Source organism: Gymnodraco acuticeps, unplaced genomic scaffold (genome assembly GCF_902827175.1).
Source record: "Gymnodraco acuticeps unplaced genomic scaffold, fGymAcu1.1, whole genome shotgun sequence".
NCBI lineage: Eukaryota > Metazoa > Chordata > Actinopteri > Perciformes > Bathydraconidae > Gymnodraco > Gymnodraco acuticeps.
Genome location: NW_022989894.1, coordinates 1110799 through 1133037, shown reverse-complemented (window position 1 = coordinate 1133037; position 22239 = coordinate 1110799). Strand labels below are relative to the sequence as shown.

Sequence of the window (22239 nt, the reverse complement as noted above, 5' to 3'; positions counted from 1 at the left end):
TAGTTATCCTAGAACGCTAGCTATTAGCATATTTGCTAGCTACGTCATATAACATTATGCTCATTGAGTGTTCAGTGTTTACTTGTGGTTGTGATAATTAACAACTGTATGCGTGTGAAATAAATAAATTAGGTAGTTTTCACGTTTAATACACGTTTGCTCTAGGTATAAATGGAGTCGCAGTTTAGCATAGTTAGCTAATGTGAAGTGACTGCACAGCATGTTGGCTATCAAGATAGATTTTACTTTCTATTTGGTGCTTTGCGTAAATTACCGATGTCACAAACTGGTCAAGTTGAAAGTATCAGATACCTGTTTCAAAGGAAAGCATAACAATCAGAGGTGCCAAGTATTTCTGGTGCCAGTACTTTACTCCACTATTTATTTTTCTGACAACTTTTTACTTTGACTTCTTACATTTTTAACATAAATACCTGTACTTTCTACTTCTTATATTTTCAAAACAGGTTCGTTACTTTAGTTTTAATCTGTGGCGTGATCATTATTATTTAGAGTCATTGCGTGCCTATGGATTTTAACATGGTCCGTGTATCCATCATTTCCTGGTCTTCTCTACAGAAGAGGGACCAATGAAAACGTTGTCATGTTGCCGTTGTTCAGCATCGAAACATTCATTAGCTAACAATGACATTATTGTTCTATTAATATAAATTGAGGTCAGTTACTCTTTAAAACAGTTAGTTATGGGTACTTTTTACTTAAGTACATTTCCAAGCCCATACTTCTTTACTTGTACTTAAGTAAAGAGGTATAGTTAATACTTCTACTTTTACCAGAGTATTTTACCGAGTATCTGTACTTCTACTTGAGTAAAGGATGTGTGTACTTCTGGTAACAATTAATGTTTCTCGCAGTAAAGTAAATGTCTCTGTTATAATAGTCTGTGTTCTTATGTATATATGTATATATATATATATATATATATATATATATATATATATATATATATATATATATATATAGTGTATGTCTTCAAGCATGGTTCCAGTATACTTGTTTTTGTCCCTATGAAGACAGTTTAGTTTGCAGATATTGAACTGGAACCACTTACAATTTGTTCACCAATCATAACGGCTGACCCTGAAGTTATAAGCATTGCTTGTGTTTATTTTTTTCCAGGATTTTCAGTTTCGACAAATGAAAAAAACCAGAGTCTTTCAGCCCACTGAAGATTTGCCAAAAGAAAGAACTAGTCTGCTTACCATCTCAAACAAATTTGGTTTAACTTTTGTCGGGCTCGACAGAACATTCAAGGTTTACCAAACTCAAGACATCCTGGGCGCTGATAAATTTGATGGCAACCCCAACGAAGTAGGTATGTATATGACTTTAGAAATTGTTTTGCACAACATTGGCATGTTGGCTGTTGCTAACAATTCGTCTTCACCCTGCTTTCCGTTGAAGTCTTTTACTCACAATTTGCTCCATTTTGTTCTAGTCGAGGGGACACCTGTATTGGCAGATGTGACTGTGGATCTGTCCCTGCACCACTTAGCTCTCAGTAGTGATGAACTCACTTTGTCAGTATGTGGTATTTCTGAGGCGGGGGGGTTGTCCTTCACCTTCTATGATGTCCGCACCTTCATGAACAAGGTGACTATTTTTTATCCTACTTTGACTCTGTCAATGTATGTCTTGAGACATTGTATTTGAAGATGGTGTAGTAGTGTTTGCATAACAAAAATAGCTTAAACAGTGCAAGATTAGCTATTTACTTACATTGTTATATCCAGTCTGACCAGCAACCTGAAAAACACCCTGACATACAGCAATTATTTTAGATTAAATTATAATTTATAATTCATTTTACAGTTCAGCATAAAGTCTCCAAATAATGCCTTTTACTTTTTCTATGTTGACCGTTAAAATACACAGTTTGTAAACCTTCCCAGCTGATGTACATAGTCTGCATGCAACAGTTTAATTATAGTAGTACATTATGAAATAATTGCATGGAATTCTTGTCAATGTTATTATTAACTATTTTCAGTTAAATGTAGTACGTTTCTAACCTGGCTACTCAATTATTAAATGCCTCAGTGTTTGACAGATTTACATTAAAAATATGTTTCCAGGCAAGAACCCAGAAACTACCTTTTGCATCACTGCTGCCTGCAGTAGCCCCTGGCTGTTTAGTTCAAGACCTGAAGTGGAATCCTGTCCAGCCGTCAATGCTCGCCGCCTGTCTGTCTGACGGCTGTTTGATGATCTTGGATGTTACTGGCGATGTCAAAGTGCAGGCTCAGCTACCGGCTTCAAATGGCATCACATGTAGTGAGTGAGACTCGTCACCTTGAGTTTACTTCTGCTCCATATATTTATTGTGGCTCAATTGCAGATAATGTTATTTGTTTCTCGCAGTTGGCTGGAGTCCAAAAGGAAAACAAGTTGCTGCAGGAAAAATGAATTCTGAAGTCAGTCAATATACACCTGTAAGTAATCCTTATTCCTCATGATTACAAATAAATCACTTAGAGCTGCAGAATCCGACTAACGGAAGGAATAACTGACTTAATCTTGTTTTTAAAGGCACTAGAGGAAAAAAGAAAAATCCCATGTCCCAACTTCTACACTTCTGACCCTGTCAAAGGTAAGGCACATCCTGTATTGATAAATCAACTGATATTTGTGTGTTATGCACATTAACTGAGCCGGATTATTAATGAGATTAAATACTTTATTTATTTGACATCAATATATTTAATATTCTCGTTTAGTTTCACTTGTATTTCTGTATCCGAACCCTATCTGTGGCCAATCAATCTCTCTCCTGTCTCTCACAGTTCTGGATGTGCAGTGGCTGAAAACGTTTGTGTTTGCTGTGGTCTATGCTGCTGCAGACGGGTCCCTTGAGACTCCTCCTGAGCTCGTATTGATCTCCCTTCCTGTGAGTACACCCTACAACCACAGTGCACTGAATTCACCTTCACACATTTAGATTATTTTCAGGTTATACCCCTTCAGTCTCCTCTGCTTCTCACTCATCACCTCAGCAGATACGTTTGACCATGTATTTATTTTGAAATTCACATCAGCTTTTCTTGTTTGTTGGAAGATTATTCCTCCACATGGCCACAACAACAAGGTGAAGAAACAAATGCAGCCTTAGGTGCTTTTGCCAGATTATATGTCAGCTTTAGAGGCCATGTGCTTTGTGGTGTTAACAGATTGTTTTTGTAGTGGCTCTGGAGTCGCGTAGAGGCTCCTACTGCGGCTCCCTGTGCCTCCTAATGTATTGTTCACTAGGATGCTTCTTTACATTACATTACATTACATTTAGCTGACGCTTTTGTCCAAAGCGACTTACAATAAGTACATTCGACCAGGAAGACACAACCTTGAAGAAAACAGAATCATATAAGTATATCAGGTTTCATAGAGCCAAACATTTCAAGTGCTACTCAACTGGCTTTAGGTAAGCCAGTCCTTTATTGGTATAAAAGTGCTTCGTTAATCGTTCTAACGCTCGAAGTGGAGTCGAAAGAGATGAGTTTTCAGTTTGCGCCGGAAGATGAGCAAGCTATCTGCCGTCCTGATGTCAATGGGGAGCTCATTCCACCATCTTGGAGCCAGGATAGCAAACCCACGTGTTTTCGCCGATGGGAACTTGGGTCCCCCTCGCAGCGAGGGCGCAACGAGTCGTTTGGCTGATGCAGAGCGTAGTGCACGCGCTGGGGTGTACGGTTTAACCATGTCCTGGATGTAGGAAGGGCCAGATCCATTCGCAGCACGGTAAGCAAGTACCAGTGTCTTGAAGTGGATTCTAGCAGTTACCGGAAGCCAGTGAAGGGAGCAGAGGAGCGGAGTGGTGTGGGAGAATTTAGGAAGGTTGAAGACCAGACGAGCCGCTGCATTCTGGATGAGCTGCAGAGGTCGGATGGCACATGCAGGTAGACCAGCCAGGAGGGAGTTTGCAGTAGTCTAGGCGTGAGATGACGAGAGCCTGGACCAGAACCTGAGTCGCTTTCTGAGTCAGCTGGGGACGTATCTTCCTGATGTTGTAAAGCGTGTATCTGCAGCAGCGGGTTGTAGCAGCGATGTTTGCAGTGAAGGACAGGTTGTTATCTAGGGTCACACCCAGATTCCTTGCAGTCTGAGTCGGGGAAACAACTGAGGTGCCGATGTTGATTGTCAGGTCAAGAGTTGGACAATCTTTTCCCGGGAGGAAGAGCAGCTCAGTCTTGTCAAGGTTGAGCTTGAGGTGGTGAGCAGACATCCACTGAGAGATGTCAGCTAGACAAGCAGAGATGCGTGCGACGACCTGGGTCTCTGAGCGGGGAAAGGACAGAATTAATTGGGTGTCGTCAGCGTAGCAGTGGTAAGAAAAACCATGCGGGCTAATGACTGATCCGAGCAAGTTTGTGTACAGGGAGAAGAGGAGGGGACCAAGAACAGAGCCCTGAGGGACCCCCGTAGTTAATTGACAAGGGTCGGACTCAGACCCTCTCCAAGTCACCCTGTAGGTACGGTCTTTCAGGTATGAGGTGAGGAGGGAAAGTGCAGAGCCTGAAACTCCAAGTTTTTGGAGAGTGCGAAGGAGGATCTGATGATTCACCGTGTCGAATGCAGCAGACAGGTCCAACAGGATGATGACAGAGGAGAGGGATGCAGTTTTGGCAGTGTGCAGTTCCTCCGTGACAGCAATGAGAGCAGTTTCTGTGGAGTGACCTGCCTTGAAACCAGACTGGTGCGGATCCAGAAGGTTGTTCTGATTGAGATAACAGGAGAGTTGTTTAAAGACAGCGCGTTCAAGTGATTTAGACAGGAACGGGAGGAGAGAGACATGCCTGTAGTTTATAACATCAGACGGGTTGAGAGTGGGTTTCTTTAGGAGAGGGTTTACTCTTGCCTCCTTGAGACTGTTTGGAAAGTGACCAGAAGTTAGAGAAGTGTTGATGAAATGGGTGAGAAACGGTAGAATATCAGGAGCGATAGTCTGAAGGAGGTTTGAAGGGATAGGGTCCAGAGGACAGGTGGTAGGGCGGGCAGAGGTAATGAGGGTAAGAACTTCACTTGGAGAGAGAGGGGAAAAGGAGGTTAGTGTGTTGGTGGAAGGAAGGTCTGGTGACCCAGCGGTGAGTAAAGGTGAGTCAGAAAAAGAAGAGCGAATATCATTAACCTTTTTTTCAAAGTGGGTAACAAAGTCGCTTGACAGAAGTGAGGAGGGGGGAGGAGCTTTTGGAGGGTCCAAGAGGGTGGAGAAGATGGAAAATAGTTTTTTAGGATTGGAATAGGAAGATTGGATCTTATCTTGAAAGAAAGTGCTTTTTGCCTGAGAGATCGAAGCAGAGAAAGAGGAGAGGAGAGCTTGATAGGTTAGGAGGTCGTCACGGTGTTTGGATTTCCACCATTTCCGCTCTGCTGCCCTAAGGACGGTTCTATTAGCACGCAGTGCATCATTTAGCCAGGGAGCCGGAGGGGACTGACGAGCCTGCCGAGATGTCAGAGGACAGAGCGAGTCCAGAGTGGATGAGAGAGTAGAGAGGAGAGTTTCTGCAGCAGAGTTTGGAGGCAGTAGTTGGAACGAATCAGAGGAAGGGAGGGCTGAGAGCACCGACGAGGCAAAGGGAGAGAGGGAGCGAAGGTTACGGCGGACAAGTGTAGGATGGGAAGAGATTAGTTTGTTATGTTTGGAAAGGGATAGAGAGAATGAAATGAAGAAGTGATCGGATGTGTGGAGCGGGTTTACAGAGAGGTTAGAAGTAGCGCAGTTCCTTGAGAATATGAGATCAAGGACATTGCCAGCTTTATGAGTCGGTGGGGACGGAGAGAGTGAGAAAGCAAAGGCGGTTAACAGAGATGTTAGTTCGTCTATCTTCCCCATCTGGAGGTTGAAGTCTCCGAGAAGTACAGCGGGAGGGCCAGTTTCAGGGATGTGTGAGAGGAGATGATCTAATTCCTCCAAGAAGTCCCCCAAGGCGCCTGGTGGACGGTAGAGAACAACAATGGTTAACTGTATAGGATGGGTTACTGTGACGGCATGGAACTCAAAGGTGGAAGGAGTAAAGTTAGGTAGCTTGAAGAGGGAAAAGCTCCATTTGGGAGAGAGCAGGAGACCAGTGCCACCTCCTCTGCCAGTGGGTCTGGGTGTATGGGAGAAGGAATATGCAGTGGAGAGAGCTGCTGGGGTGGATGTGTTGGATGGAGTAATCCAGGTCTCAGTGAGAGCAAGGAAATCCAGAGACTGCAGGGAGGTGTAGCCAGAGATGAAGTCAGCTTTAGGAACAGCTGACTGGCAGTTCCACAGGCCACCTGAAACTAGATGTTGGATCTCAGTGGAGCACGTGGGATAGACGAGAGCAGGCCGGTTATATCGATTACGAGATACACGGGGCCAGTGATAATTGCGAGAAGACACATGAACAGGAATGGAGAAAATACACATGATTATAGCATGAGGGGCTAAACAACAAAAGTAAAAATTAAAAACGCCAACGATACTTAGCTCAATCAAAGTAGGATTTGCCTCCTCTTTGCCTCCCTCGTGACTCCTGTAGGACTCTAATGTCTTTGTCAGTCTTACTCCTGTAGGACTCTAATGTCTTTGTCAGTCTTACTCCTGTAGGACTCTAATGTCTTTGTCAGTCTTAGCCTGTAGGACTCTAATGTCTTTGTCAGTCTTAGCCTGTCTGCCGCTGAAGCTGACGCTCCAGGAAAGAGCTACCCGAAATGGACGCCTGATTGCTCAGTTCTCACAGCTGAAGTTAATTAGTTAACTATCTACAGCTGATGGGCGACAATAGACTGGCCCTGCCTATGTTAATAATGCAGGCTTGAGTGCTGAGAGCTGTAAAGCAGGTTTCGCCTGAGCAGATCTGAGATTTAAAATCTCTCAAAAGCGATTTAGCCGTTTTAGCTACAGTAACAATTATACAGAGTCGAATAAATGAAACCGAGAAGTCTAATTAAACAAGAATATAACTTACAGTGGTTGCTGCGTCAATAGGTAATGTTGTCACCGGGTCCAGATGCACACTTTAAACTAAAGCGCACAGTGTCAGACATTATTGTTGGTTTCATAGAGCTTCACATCTTACCACACATCTCCTACTTCACATCAACTGTTTAACATAATATGACTTTTGAATTGCAGTTGGATGTCAATGGGCATTATGTGCTTCTCAGTATATGTAGTGACATTGTTTTTCTTGTAAAATGGAAGAATCAGCTAGCAGTTGTTTCATTAGTTGAATTCTTTTAATGTACCTTAAGAACCTGTTTTAACGTTGGATTTCTCTGTGTGTTTTTGTAGAAGAAGGATGAGAGGCCGGAGACAAAGTATCTGAACTTTAGTGACACGGTGTACGGCAGCTTCACGGAGCGACAACACCACTACTTCCTTAGCCATGTGGAGGACTGGTGAGTTTGATCACCATTTCCATGCATTGATGGTGAAGGATTCCCCCAAAAGATGGGGCAAGATATTAAGTTTGATTTCTTTCAATATCATGAAGAATTGGTGTAATATTTGCTTTGTTTCTTTTATTCAGGGACCTCCTGTTTGCAGCATCAGCGGCCTCCATTGAAGTCAGTGTCATAGCCGCCAGACAAGAGGACAAGGTATTAAATGACATGAAAAGCTAAAGATGTTTTAGAAATCATAAGTTTAAATGACACACTGTTTTGAATAAAGATAGAAATGAAAGGTGTCGATCTCAATGATATGTTTCCATTGTCATTCAAAATTACGTGGTTCGAAAGTATCAAGGAAAGTTGATAATTTTTCTAACAAGTTCTTCTCACTCAGAAGAACACTATTTTTTTAAATAATGCAAGCTACCAGAGCTTCCTCCATCCGCAGTGAGCAAGCCTAATGCCATACATTAAACTAGCCCATTCAAGGACAGTAAAGCAAGGTTGTGAATGTGCTTAAACACATTTTCCATTACTGTATCAGGTTTCCACTAAAAAAAAGAAATGTTATTTGAAATGCACTGAATTCGACTGTTTGTTGTCCTTTTAGAACTGGGAGCTTTGGATCCTGGAAGATGCGAGTAGAGCTGAGCTTCCAGTGACGGAGACGAGTGAAGACACGCTGCCTCTCGGCCTAGCCATAGACTACACCAGCCAGCAGGCGATCTACATCAGTGAGTGGATTTGGTTTTCTGTTCATGTCCTCTCTTCACCTGTCTGACGTGTGCGCACGTCCACACAAAACACTTACTCAAATGCTTGTTCATTTTGGAGCCCACTAATGTCTGTCTAAGCACTTCGGCGTTCAATTGAAATCATTTTGGCAATTTGTATTGGATTTTACAGTTAAATGTTGAAGACTTATATAATCTGAGTTCTAATGAGTTTCAAATCATCCATGTACTTTATCCGAATACTGATCACTATTACATTATAAACAGGGCTGCACATAACTGGTGCGCATGCGCACCTCCGCCAAAAAAAGAGCACCGGGTCATTTGAAAAAAGGCGCATTTGCGTACCAAAATTGAGAGAGGGAGATAAAAAAGAGAGGAGAGAGAGAGAAAGATATTTGCGAGTTGCATATGAACTCAGGGTCGGCCCGTAGCACTGGCGTTATAGATGTTCGCATAGGGCGCCAGATCTGGGGAGGCGCTGCGCTGGCAGCTCTGGGAGGGAAAAAAACATTTTTGACCGTTGGGGCTCATCCTAATTTTTTGTCTTGATGTAACAACATTCATAATTAAGTAAATGTAACACCCTTTTCACCCCGGTTACAAGTTTCATTTGCCCTGTACGATGGGCGCTGTAAGTGATGAAAATGGGGGATGTTGGCTTATCTGGCGCCCGTAGCTCACAGCCAAAATGCGAGTGAGCGTGGGAGAGAGAGAAGGGCGCACTGCCCGGTGTTGTTATTAGAATCTGGTGCTAGCTGCTCTAACAGATATAAGAAGAAGATGTTTCTACAATGATGTGGAGGGAGAGTCCTCTCCAGTCAGACTGAGAGACTGATAACTACAGCTCAGTGAGGTAAAGGACTCTGAGTGTTTAGATAGTTCACTTTAGTCTAAGTTCAAACAGTTTGGTCACAATTTATGTAAACACATATTTCCAAGGCACTCCTTTATAATTATTGGGATAAACAGGTTTGAAATCATTCCAATGCATACTATAGGACAGTAACCACAAATATCCTTTAAAACTGGAGAGATAAAAAATGCATAAATAAATAAATGCTTGTAGGATTACTGGTCGTGCTCATGTTGTCTTGTGTTGACCTCTGCATGTGTGTTCTGTGTTCACCTCTGCATGTTTGTTCTGTGTTCACCTCTGCATGTTTGTTCTGTGTTCACCTCTGCATGTGTGTTCAGTGTTCACCTCTGCATGTGTGTTCTGTGTTCACCTCTGCATGTGTGTTCTGTGTTCACCTCTGCATCTGTGTTCACCTCTGCATGTGTGTTCAGTGTTCACCTCTGCATGTGTGTTCAGTGTTCACCTCTGCATGTTTGTTCTGTGTTCACCTCTGCATGTGTGTTCTGTGTTCACCTCTGCATGTGTGTTCTGTGTGCACCTCTGTGTGTTCAGCGCCGTGTGTCTGGCAAATAAAGTCAAGACCCCCTCAAAAGTTACGGTTTATTTCATTTTAAGGATGAGCACCAAGCAACATCTCCAGGTGCTCCTTTGAGAACCAGGGCAAAAAAGTGATGTGCACCCCTGATTATAAAGTAATAAATAGGATTAGTTTGTATACACATATCGCTTTAATATTTCCAATGTGTTTAGTTATAAATGGTTTTGCTCGTCTTTGGTGAAGCACAAAAATTCCCCTGGGTTTGAAAGAAAATAGTGAAATGACAGAATTAACTTTGTGGAGCGAATCCAACCAGCTGAGGCCGGTTTGAACACTATCTTCCATCAGCTAAATCTACTAACTAAAGCTTTCTGTGATATCAAGTTTTATTTTGTAGGCATGTTTAAGTATTGAGTCTGTCTGTGTCCTATTCATATTAACAGTTGGAGTTATCTCATGAAATGCATTGTCCTAGTTTGTGGTTAACCCTCCCCTAATGATCAGATGAACTGAAATAAGCCAGGTTCCTATGTGCATACAGCATCCACTGCAGTGCTCTATTGCAGCATGTGTCAAGAATAGTGATAAGCTACCGTCTCAGCGCACTGTTTTATCTCAAATGGCCCAGTCTGCCAGACATTCACGTAGAGCTGCTGCTGTCTATTCACATCTCTCCATGCTCACTCCAAGAAAAAAAGGAAGAACTCCCCCCCCCCAGTGAGGAAAACCTTCACTTTGGGCAACATTGTAGTCTGATCAAAACCTTTATCTGAAGTGAGAACACATTAGATATGGAAAGCAAAGGGAGAGTCACGAGAGTTATCTGTGGAGAAGACATGCAGTCATTAAAATGGCTCAGACAAGCTAGAGGACCACAACAAACAACAAAGCCCAGACGATCCTGTTGCAGAATGCTGATGAGCTTAACCGAGTGCCGCTCCCTTCTGTTCCCTCGCTTTGCCACTCCCTAGCTTTCGACTATAGTTTCAGAACTGAGATCAAACTGAACATTAGGTGCTGTATTTATGTTCTGCATTGTGTGCTTATTCTGTCCAGAACTTAGTATCACTTTCACTAGTGAAACTTAATAACTATGTTTGATCACATTTGAAAATTGAATATATAAATGTATTTTTGTGTGTATAGCTTAATCAGAGAATACAATACTCAATAGCTTTAACATTGTCCAAAGCAGACATGCAGTGGGTGGAATGAATATACAATTAGATGCAAAGTATAGGATAATAGCCAGGGATATGAGTCAGTGGCAATTAATCAAACACAGAAACTCAGAAGGAGCATCTGCTGCTGCTGTCATCTACTGATGACAGTGAAAGTTATACGTGAGATATAGTTTTAGATATGAGACGGCTGTAGCGAGAACAGAGAGCACAAACTGTTCCTTGTACTTTTTGATGTATCTGAAATGAGTTGTATCAACGCTGACTAATTCATCTTTATTTTGGGGTGTGAGTTCTCAGTGTGAAATTAGTTTGGTTTAGAAAAGTTTAGTGTGCAGCCCACAACTGACTGGAAAGTGGGCATGAAGAGCAGGGAAGAGGAGGGCTTTGGCAACAAGAAGAATGAGATGGACTGTGTTTTACCAAATGAAGCATCTTAGGATATCTTTGTCTTTACATGACTTCAGTGTGCCTTTTCAAACTGAACACTGGGTTCTGTTTTAAACCACTGGGGGGCAGAATGAACCACGGTCATTGTGATGAGTACAGCAGTAACATACAGGCCGTTTCTCAATCGAGTAAACCTGCTGCAGAGCCACTATTTCAAGTATACTACGTCATCGAGTGGCGCCGAAGGACTTTTTAAATGCATGTTAAATGCCCAGCATTCTGCGCCACTCGATGACGTCGTATACTTGAAATAGTTGCTCTGCAGCAGGTTTATTCGATATAGAGTAACGGCCACAGTCTTTGTGCTCAAATGCTGTCAACACTTGCATGATGATTAAAGTGTCAAACTGCATTTTGCCCTCATGGACATAGCCAGCATAGTGAGCAAACAACACCTACTGTTAATCATTTCCCTTGTGCAGAGGTGTGAGTTGGAGCGCAAAGCTGTGAACAATGCCTTCTAATGTATTACCAAACTCTGTTGCACATGCTTTGGCTCTTAATTAATAGACTCTATACACAATGTGAAGATAGATGTGGATTCTTCCTGGCTCTCTGATCTGTGGACGGTCACAAAATGGCTGGAAAGTTATGTGTGAGTCTTTCACTGCTCATCATGTTGACTACAGTGTTTCTCCATCCGATCATCCCTCTCCCTACTCTCTCCCCTCTCAAAGCCGATGAGAAGACCTTGCCCCCTGCGCCCACCATGCTGATGCTGTCCACCGAGGGAATACTCTGCCCATTTGCTCTGCTCAACCTCAATCCCGGTGTCAAGCAGCTGGTCGCACCCCCATCTGTCCTCGCCCTGGATGGGGAGAGACCGCCCATGCCAGGTGAGAGAGCCAGTGAACTCAACAGATGTTTTTAGAATAAAATGTTGTAGAAATTGATTCATAATCACAGTTGCAATGATACATGTATGAAGTCATCGAATGCAGTGATACCAAAGTGTTTGCAAGATTTTTCCTTACTGGTGTGATGCTGACAAACATGGACATATCATTGGACATGTCTCCCAGGGGAGTTGTAAGTCTGGAATTTGGTAACACAACTCAGTTAAACGGCTCAAGGGACATGTCAATCAAAAACAAGATATGTTAAAGGAACAAGACTTTTATTCTGCTTATCTGTTTTTAAACTAAAGTACACATAAACCAATTGCTTTTGATAGTTTTATTACACATAACATCATCACATAGGTCGCACAGTGCTGATTTGTTTTTAAGTGTACTGGGGATGAGAGCAGAAAGGAAGCATTTTTGCTAATTGCAGTGTTATCTTTGTCATTTATTACACACACACATTTATTTTCCAATTATTCATGTTTTTTACTTTCTATTTAGTGAGACCTGTTGATTTGCTTATAGAGGGATCTGTCTGACTCCGTGAAGTTTTACTTTTCTATGAAGCTAGGAAAACATTGTTCTTTACCCAGCCAAACACCTCAACAACGTTTGTACAAATTCCCTTCAGCTCTGAAAGGAATAACTATTAACGTTGTCTAATTCTAATGCTTCTAGATTTAGCCACCTTTGCTTGTAAACACAACTTTTGATCAAATGAAAGCAAATACATTTTCTTTTCACAGGTGCTTTGGCTGCCCAACCACCCAAAGTCGCTGCCTCCATCCCATCTGCCTCCATCCCATCTGCCTCCATCCCATCTGCCTCCATCCCATCTGCCTCCATCCCATCTGCTCCAGCGACATTCCCAAATCTCGGTTTTCCTCCAGCTGCTGCTCCCGCTCTTCTGGCCCCTGCTGCCGCTCCCTCTGCGGCCCCGTTCAGCGTCGCTCCCGCACCTCCCGTGTCCTCGGCATCATCGTCCAGCTTCGCTTTCTCGGTCCCAACTACCTGCGCCTCCTCTGCTCCTCCAGCTTTCTCCGTGGCGACAACCGCACCTTTTGGCTCCGGACCCTCCAGCTTCTCCTTTGCCAAACCTCCCTCTGACACTCCCTCAGCACCTTCAGCCTTTTCTTTCGCCCCACCCATCAAACCAGCAGCGGTGGCATCTCCACTTCCAACTCCGACACCCCAGAGTATTGCTGCTGCCTCCCCGCCAACAGTGAAACTGAATCTGGCTGATAGGTAACAGATTATATTTCACACCTTTTTTACACTAATAATCGTACTGGGACTCAAAGACTTACAACATATGTATTTTAATTTCCAAGGTTTACAGCATTGGAGACACCAGCACCATCTCCACAGTCTTTCTCCTACAATCCCTCAATGCCCAAACCAGTGACCCCCATTTCCAGTAGTTTGACCGCCCCTCCACCATCAGCCGCTAAACCTCCAGCTGTAATGGGTAAGCAAGTCCAGCCTCAGTGCCTTTGCTTTTATTCTTTGCACAAGTGTGTATGAGTGTACATGGCTTGGTTTGTGATATGAATCATGTTATCTGTCTCAGCTCCAGTGCGTCCAGTTCAAATCAACACGCCCCCCACAGTCGTCCAGAAGCCTGCTCCTGCTCCTGCTGCACAGGGCCGCGTCCAAACACCACAGGTCATTGTTCATTATGAAGATTTGTTTGTGTTAACTAGACCGCTTTTCAATAGTGGTTGATATTTTGCTCAAAATATGTCAAGATAAATGTATCCAGCAGAGGGACATGTTAACTTTGTTGTCTCGGTAGTACCAAAGTTGGATAGATAAATATTATGAAAAATCCTCACCATGTGTGTAGTGAGTTAAACAAGTGAATAACATAGGTTGAAGACCACAGTTGTCTTTTTAAAGTTTTAAGAAGAAGCAATTGTTAAACTGTTTTGGATAAGAGTTTGACCACAATGGTTGTTGAGATAGTTCAGTACAGTAACAAAAAAACTAGCGAATGTGGCACGATATACCTCACTGTAACAATAAACAATAAATCACCAGCGAAAGAACAACATTTAGTCCCAACAGGATTAAAACCAAGATAATTGATATACTAATCATCCAGTCCTCTCGAGTAAAAGATACAAAATAGTCAAATAATGTACATATTATAGTACTATAACAATAAACACAATGGTTAGCTTTTTAAGCAGTAAATTGACCATTCATAACTACACAATCAAAAAACCTTTAAGATAATACTTCAACAATGGTATTAGGAGAATAAATAAAACATGTGAGATGGTCGCAGTAACAGATCTGACAAATTGTTGGATGTAGCAATGTCGGTTAAACTGCCACGGAACTGTGCCAGTAGCAGTTGCTACTAGCAACAGCATGTTCAATCTGAAATCAACTCTATGTGACAGAAGACAAATGTAACTAAGTCACATTACAGAAATGCTTGCAAATTTTATTTTTGCTTTGTGTGAACTAGTTGGTGTTTGTGTGTTTTTTTTTATACTGACTTTACTGTATTTTTTATTGATTTAATATGTTCAAAGCAGGCAGCTGTTAGTATCAAGGCCTTGGAGAAGCAGCTACAGCAAAAGAAAGACTTTGATCCAATTATGGTTGGCATATTTGAAGAGGTGAGTTTTATCAAACAGTACACGATGCACCACTTAATCTTTGTGAACTTGAAAGTCGCATGGCCAAAACTATATGTGAAAATACTAGCATAATGCTAGCTACATACTGCTAGCTTAATCAACTACATTAATGGACAGAACCAATGTCACATGAAGATATGACGCATCCAGATTGAACAGTAAAAGAGATAATAAGGTCATCATATCTGGCACTTTTTTCAAAATGCTTTTTAATAACCATGTAGACTACAGGTAGACTACATTTCACACAAATCTAAATATAAGTCAAACCATCATGCTAATATTTCATTCTCGGTCACAATTAAGATAGCATTTTATGAATACCAAGTTTTGAAATCAGTCCTCACATTTTTTTGTAACCAAGCATGTCTTTAACTTGTCATCAGATTGCACACTTCCAGAAGGAGTTAGATGATCTGAAGACTCGAAGCTCTCGAGCTGACTTCAAGGTCGGCACAAATGATGAGATGAAGGAGCTGAGGAAGGAGTCAGAGGACCTCCATATTTTCACCCTCGAGATAAAGGAGACAACAGAGGTAAGGACGCATTTGGAAAACCAAAACATGGAGCTGGGAAACCCCAAATAGTTATAATAATGTTATTTCTTCAAAGAACATAATGACTTTTTTGATTACAGTATTTTAAATAGACATGGTTTTTTATCAAAAACAACAGCACTACAGCTAACTTTTAAATGTGGTTATAGTAGGGTATTACATCATGGCAAGCATCTTCTAATCTGTTTATTCTGATCGGCAGTCTCTCCATGGGGACATTGGTACACTGAAGACCACCTTACTGGAGGGCTTTGCTGGGGCAGAAGAGGCAAAGACCCAAAGTGAGCTAAGCAGAGACAGAAATTACAGACAGCTGCTTTACAAAAAACCTCTGGACCCCCGCAGCGAGGAACGACTCAAGGTGAAACATTTGCATAAATGAATACTTCTCATGAATCTTTTAAACCAATCCCCTTCCCCTTCATAGCCTTTAATCAATTGTATTCTTTATGTAGGAGATACGAAGGCTGTACCAGTACATCATGTTTGCTGTGGAAGATGTCAATGATGTGTTGGATGTGGAATGGGAGAAACACCTGGAGAAAAAGAAAAAACAGAAGTAAGAAGCATATATTTTTGAAAATGTAATACTAGAAAGATTTAGGGTATAATTTGCTAAAAAAAATCATGATCTTCACAGACACATGGTCGTGCCAGGGCGTGAGGGTCTGTTCACTACGTTGGCCAACAACCTGTACATCATCAACCAGCAGAAGAACAGACTGGACCAGTTGGTCAAACAGCTCACTTCTCTGCGCCTCTACAACAAGACTACCGCTCCAACTATAAGCTGCAGTGCTGCTGCTGCAGAAACTGCTTCTGGGTAAGAGCAGTATGGATGAAATAATGTTAATATATCTGGCATACATTTGTTTTATATTTTGAGTTTATTGTGAAAGAGAATACTGCAGAGTAGGTTTAGGAATCAGTGACTTTATATATCAAGTTAACCTTGACTTGCATGGGCTAGAAATCAAATCTAGTAGTTTTGGATTAATTAAACTGAATAAATTCCCCTTAGTTTTATTTGTTTTCATAATTGATAATGTTTGCAACTTTAACTACTTGTTTCTGTGTTTTACGACAGCTTGGAAAGCGAGATTGAGAGTTTAAGGGATGCACTCCTGAAAGCCAGGCTGGACACCAACCCTCCTATGCCCAAACCCAAGTCTCCAGGTATCCATGTTTAAATATTTGTATAGATATGATTATTACAGGGATGCAAACTTGTCACCTTTCGGCGAAATTCGCCGTTTTGAATCCAAAATAAGTCGTTTGTGTGATTCATGTAGATCTGCAATAAAAATATGTTTGGGGTGTGGGGGGGGGGGGGGGTCTGGGACCCGGAGTAATCTGCGGCCACGAGCTGTTATGTGCCATCATGACACGCATGGTGTTCTTTTTATATATATTATAAAGCAGCGCGAGCTGTGTGCTCGAGTCTTCCTGCCTGTCGGCTCTGCTGCTCCGCGATAATGGTCTAGCTTCAGCAGCTACATTACCTACGGGTGCGTTCGTTAATATGAACTGTGGTCCGGAGTCACTGTGACTGGACCGCTGGTGAACAGCTGTTAGAACGGGCCGCTCAGGTGTTCAGAGCAGAGCTCCCTGTCGGAGCGGCAGAGCGTGATGTAAACTGAATACTATCGTTGAGCTGGCTAACTAGCATACATTGTCACTATCTGCTAACGTTAGCTTTAGCCTTAGTTTTCTAATAGTTTTTTTTTCATAGGCTATAAACAGAGGTGGTATAAGTATAGATCTTGTACTTGAGTAAAAGTAGAAGTACTCAGATCTTGTACTTGATTAAAAGCAGAAATACTCAGATCTTGTACTTGAGTAAAAGTAGAAGTACTCAGATCTTGTACTTGATTAAAAGTAGAAGTACTCAGATCTTGTGCTTGAGTAAAAGTAGAAGTACTCAGGTCTTGTACTTGAGTAAAAGTAGAAGTACCAGAGTGTAGGAATACTCTGTTAGTAAAAGTCCTGCATTCAAAATCTTCCTCAAGTAAAAGAAAAGTATTCTCATCAAAATATAGTGAAAGTAGCGACAGTAAAAGTAGTCGTGCAGATTGGTCCATTTCAGAATAATATATATGTTATGTTTTATAATGATTGATCATGAAAGTGTTCTCAAAGCTGGTAAAGGTGCAGCTAGTTTGAATGACTTTGTATACTGCAGGGTAGCTTGTGGATTTACTCCAGGTGGAACTAAAGTCTGATTTAACACTTGGTTATATTTCACATCATTCATCCACATCTGCAAAGTAACTAAAGGTATTAAATACATGTAGTGGAGGAAAAGTACACCATGTACCTCTGAACTGTAGAGGAGAAGAAGAACAAAGTAGCAAAACATTGAAATACTTAAATAAAGTACAAGTATCTCAACATTGTACCCAAGTATAGTACTTGAGTTTATGAACTTAGTTACTTTACACCAGTGGCTATAAAGATAGAAAGACTAAGCCTTGCACAGAGGCATGAAAATACATTTTCAAAATGCTCAACAGTGCTGCCAAAATTATAAACTGACTGCTACACAATTCAAATAAATGCTTTTATATATTTCTATTAGATGTGACTCTTTAGCGTTTCTGTTATTATTAACTGCTTTAGTTGTTCTGACTGCTAAAATCCTGTTATTCCTCATTTTAAAGCCGATATTCCGTGGGGTCGGGGGGCTCGGTTCCTTGTCACCTTTTCCATACCTGATGAGTTTGCATCCCTGTTATTAAATGACATCCCATTTCTTAATTGCAACATGTATTGACTGTAAATGTTTCTCCCGCAGTCAAGATATCGCCAGTGAAACAGTCCCAGTTGCGTAACTTCCTCTCAAAGGGGCAGATGCCTCCTGTCCGCTCAACTGCACCAGGTACACATGTCATCCTCAAACTCAAGTTACTCTAATATCCTGTGATGTTTGCTATTGTAAATCTGGAATACTGACAAGAAAGGTGTGGTTGCCTGAAAACTTCCAAATGTATTTAAGCTTTACAAAAAATCCCAAAGGAAATCAAATATTGGGTAAACTCTCATCTTACATCTGCTCTCTGATCACACAGAGAGTTGCAGGTAGCAATTGCCTGAGATCACATGATGTGGCTTTTTTGTTACATGTGCCAAGTGCAACGACTGACTTGGGTAAGAAAGCTTTTATGTGCGCAGCTCCTCTTGCTTGGAACAGTCTTCAGAAAGATTTGAAACAAGAAATTGGTTCCACTGCCTGTTTTTAAAGCTCGGATAGGTGCAATGATACTTGATACTGTTGGTACTTGTCAATGTCTCTAGGTATGTACATGTAGCCCCGTGTGAAGGTAACTTCGTCACTATGGACTGACGGCTTCAGGCCGGGTAATATTGCACTTTATTAGCGTGATTGCACAGTACAGTTGACATTAAATATTTGCACATAATTTATACTAATTATTGAGGTAGTATTTTTTAACTGATTAAACCGTATTTATTGGAATGTCGTCTGGCAGGAGCTGGTCGGGGGAGTTTGCGAGAGCGCCGAGAGTAGTTATGCTGGTGTAAGGATGACAGCGGTTGAGAGTAATCAGGGTGCAAATAATATGTTGTCTGTGGCTGATGATTGTGTGCACCTGGTGTCCTGTGTTGTCTGCTCCCCCCCTCACCTGTGTCTTGTTAGTATGTGTGTATTTAGGTGATGTTTCCTTGTAACTGGGTGTGTGTGAGATCATTGTGGCTGCAGGATGTGTGCAAGGAGAACAGCAGGATTGAGGCTGTGAACTTTGTGCACACGATTTTAATAAATGCCCACGTCGGGTTATATTTTTGGACGTTCTGCCTCTGCCTCCTTGCTTGGTCTGGGCTGCTCAACGGTCAGTCTCACAATTGGTGTCAGAAGTGGGATTTGACCAAGTAAGGAGGTGAAAATTACGAGAGGAAAGAAGAGGGACCAAAGAGAGGAACAGCGGCTGGGGGTGGCTATGCCTGGAACGGACCAGGGGGCCACGGCTGTTGAGGCAGCAGGAGACGAGAGACAAGCAGCAGGAGACGAGAGACAAGCAGGAGGAGCAGCGTTTGCAGGCCGAGGAGGCGGACCCGGACCCACGAGGAGTCGACAGAACCTGGGTCGTGCTAGAGGCAGACCAACACATTACAACAGGACAAAACAGCTTCCGGATAAGTGGCATCACGACATGGTTGACAACGGCTTCACTGGCCCCGCTGGAGGTGGCGGAGGAGGCGGCGTTGAAACCGGGTGGCTGACTGGTTGTCCCGAAGCCGAGACTGTAAAGACACTGTGCTTCCTGGGGAGAGGGGGAAGGAAATGTGACGAAGGTAACTTCGTCACTATGGACTGACGGCTTCAGGCCGGGTAATATTGCACTTTATTAGCGTGATTGCACAGTACAGTTGACATTAAATATTTGCACATAATTTATACTAATTATTGAGGTAGTATTTTTTAACTGATTAAACTGTATTTATTGGAATGTCGTCTGGCAGGAGCTGGTCGGGTCCTCGGCTCCGCCTGAAAAGATAGGGGAGTTTGCGAGAGCGCCGAGAGGAGTTATGCTGGTGTAAGGATGACAGCGGTTGAGAGTAATCAGGGTGCAAATAATATGTTGATGTCTGTGGCTGACGATTGTGTGCACCTGGTGTCCTGTGTTGTCTGCTCCCCCCTCACCTGTGTCTTGTTAGTATGTGTGTATTTAGGTGATGTTTCCTTGTAACTGGGTGTGTGTGAGATCCTTGTGGCTGCAGGATGTGTGCAAGGAGAACAGCAGGATTGAGGCTGTGAACTTTGTGCACATGATTTTAATAAATGCCCACGTCGGGTTATATTTTTGGACGTTCTGCCTCCTTGCTTGGTCTGGGCTGCTCAACGGTCAGTCTCACACCCTGTAAATACGATGTCCTTTGGTGTTTTATGTTCATGTTCATGTTGTAACCTACTTGCTGCCATGTTGGACAGGTCTCCCTTGAAAAAGAGATCAATGGGACCACCTGGTTAAATAAAGGTTTGAATGAAAAAATACCTGTCAGTCAAAGAAAAAGGGGTTAAGAGTTGATTGTTTATTAATGTAAAGAGACAACTTGCTAACCTGTTAAATCAGGTATCAAGATACGCTAAAATATTTTTTTTTATCCAATCTTCAAACACCTTATCAAAATGCAGCATTTGTGGAGCTTCTTGATGTAGATGAGATTCATGATGAGATGTTGACGTGATTAGTGTTAAAAATAATAGCATAATTCAGCTATAGTTGCACCTTTGTTTCTGTTCTAAATGTTCTTCATCTATTCTCTTCCAGCCAACCTGTCCCGCTCAGCCTTCCTGTCCCCTAAATACTACGAGGACTTGGACGATGTGAGCTCTTCGTCCTCCCTGTCCCTGGAGCCCCACCCAGCTGACTTGGAGATGGAGGAAGAGGAGCTACAGTTGGCACCCCTTCCCCTTTCTGTCCTTCCTCCAGCATTGTCCACCCCCCGCCACCCCACAGTCGTGAGGACCCCCTCTATCCAGCCAGGCTTCGGGGCCATCCAGTCCACCCCTTTGACCAAAATGCACTCAGTGCAGGGTTTGGGCTTTGGACTCAGCCCTATTGCCAGCCCTGGTGAGTAGATCACACTGTTAGAGCTGTCAGGCATTAACAACAATGAGATTTTAAATATCACATGTAACACAGACCCTGTTCACACTTGATTTTAAAATGTGTCTTGTGTGATGAGCGTACAAGCGGACAGAGTTAAACAAGATTAACAACCACTAAAACATATCTCATCACTCGTACCTCTTGCCGTGGTACACTGGAACGTATATGACCATATATCTTTTGTAGTTTAATTGAGGAAAGTATATTTTCAAAGCCAATGTGCTTCCTTTTGGTCTAAAGGTGGTTCTAAAGTTGCATAAGATATATTTTGTAATTCAAACCTCTTGGAGTGTTTGGTCTGCCTGGAGCACAGCAAGGTATAGACCGTCTGTTTTGAATTCTGCATGGGAAGCACTTTGCTGCCTCCTGCCGGTTAAAAACAAAAGCACATTTAGTCTTTGCACACCAATATAATGTATGTGTTAATTAGCAAATAGAGCGGGGAATTGAGATCCAATCACAATGTGTCACTAGAGTCAAATCCAATGCCAGGTGTGAACTGATGTTCTTGTTATTGGAAGACTAAAAAAGCAGTTTAATGTCAGGTGTAAACAAAGTCAGAGAATGCAGCTGCTTAAAACTAGTAGACATGCTTGGTTTTATAAATGTTGCTCTCTGTATTGATGTTTCAGTTCCGAGCAATAAGATTAACCTGAGCGGGGCTGATAGCACTGCCCTCGCCACAAAGACAGTGAAACATGGAGCCCCCCCGAATGACAGGAGCGTCCCCGCACAGCAGGCTGCAGCCACTGCCGCCCTACGCAGGCAGATGGCCAATCAGAAGACAGGTAGGAAGAACATGCAGCAGTCACCGGCTTTTGACTGCAATTGAAAGTTATTCTTTATTTTTAAATGTGAACAGAATATGTTGTAATGGTGTAGAAGAAGCTATTTGTAAAAAAAAAAAAGTATTGCCATGCACTCTGCAATTCACCAGGGGGAGACACATACTGCCAGAACAAAACATGTGAACCTGATAGCTTTACATCCCAGCACAGGGCTTGCCCCATCACACCTGAGAATAACTTTGAAACTGTTTCAGTTTAATTCAAACCGTGCTAAAGTCACCATGGAAACATAACATGAATTCAAAAATCACTTGTCTGAGATGTTCTATTTTTAATATAATTTTTTTAATTTTCCAGCTGTTGTCGGTGCATCCTTGACAGAGTCCACTCTGAAGAACGTGCCTCAGGTGGTCAATGTCCAGGAGCTCAAGGACAAAGGGCCTCCGATGCCACAGTCCAATATCATCAGGTAAAAACTAAAGATTATATACAATTGTGTTCAGGTATCTCAGATTTAGTTTGAGCTATGCCAAGACATCTACTTAACCCTGTAAGGCCCCCGGTTGTAATTTTACAAAATTACTTTAAGCTATCCTAAAAAAGTCAGTAAATGTTTGTTTTTTTAAAGACTA

The 22239-nt window shown here is 42.3% G+C and overlaps 1 protein-coding gene across 17 annotated transcripts in view; it reads left to right on the top strand.

Annotated features, from left to right (window-relative positions):
* nup214 (nucleoporin 214) overlaps positions 1 to 22239 on the top strand; it is a 44343-nt gene that overhangs the window by 513 nt on the left and 21591 nt on the right. For 9 of the 17 annotated variants that reach the window (XR_004567809.1, XR_004567808.1, XR_004567806.1 and 6 more), the window contains exons 2-24: positions 1141 to 1336; positions 1460 to 1614; positions 2097 to 2295; positions 2383 to 2453; positions 2551 to 2611; positions 2805 to 2908; positions 7274 to 7380; positions 7512 to 7581; positions 7985 to 8108; positions 11814 to 11972; positions 12728 to 13226; positions 13313 to 13449; positions 13552 to 13646; positions 14525 to 14611; positions 15019 to 15168; positions 15392 to 15550; positions 15645 to 15748; positions 15830 to 16012; positions 16277 to 16365; positions 17984 to 18067; positions 20478 to 20780; positions 21443 to 21607; positions 21965 to 22076. Coding sequence is in view for 3 of the 17 variants with exons in the window: in XM_034203485.1 (XP_034059376.1) it covers positions 1141 to 1336; positions 1460 to 1614; positions 2097 to 2295; positions 2383 to 2453; positions 2551 to 2611; positions 2805 to 2908; positions 7274 to 7380; positions 7512 to 7581; positions 7985 to 8108; positions 11814 to 11972; positions 12728 to 13226; positions 13313 to 13449; positions 13552 to 13646; positions 14525 to 14611; positions 15019 to 15168; positions 15392 to 15550; positions 15645 to 15748; positions 15830 to 16012; positions 16277 to 16365; positions 17984 to 18067; positions 20478 to 20780; positions 21443 to 21607; positions 21965 to 22076 (3413 nt within the window). In the remaining 14 variants the exon portion in view is untranslated. Of the gene's footprint in view, positions 1 to 1140; positions 1337 to 1459; positions 1615 to 2096; positions 2296 to 2382; positions 2454 to 2550; positions 2612 to 2804; positions 2909 to 7273; positions 7381 to 7511; positions 7582 to 7984; positions 8109 to 11813; positions 11973 to 12727; positions 13227 to 13312; positions 13450 to 13551; positions 13647 to 14524; positions 14612 to 15018; positions 15169 to 15391; positions 15551 to 15644; positions 15749 to 15829; positions 16013 to 16276; positions 16366 to 17983; positions 18068 to 20477; positions 20781 to 21442; positions 21608 to 21964; positions 22077 to 22239 lie in introns of those variants that run through there. The other 8 variants (XR_004567810.1, XM_034203506.1, XM_034203512.1 and 5 more) reach the window with 6 other exon arrangements.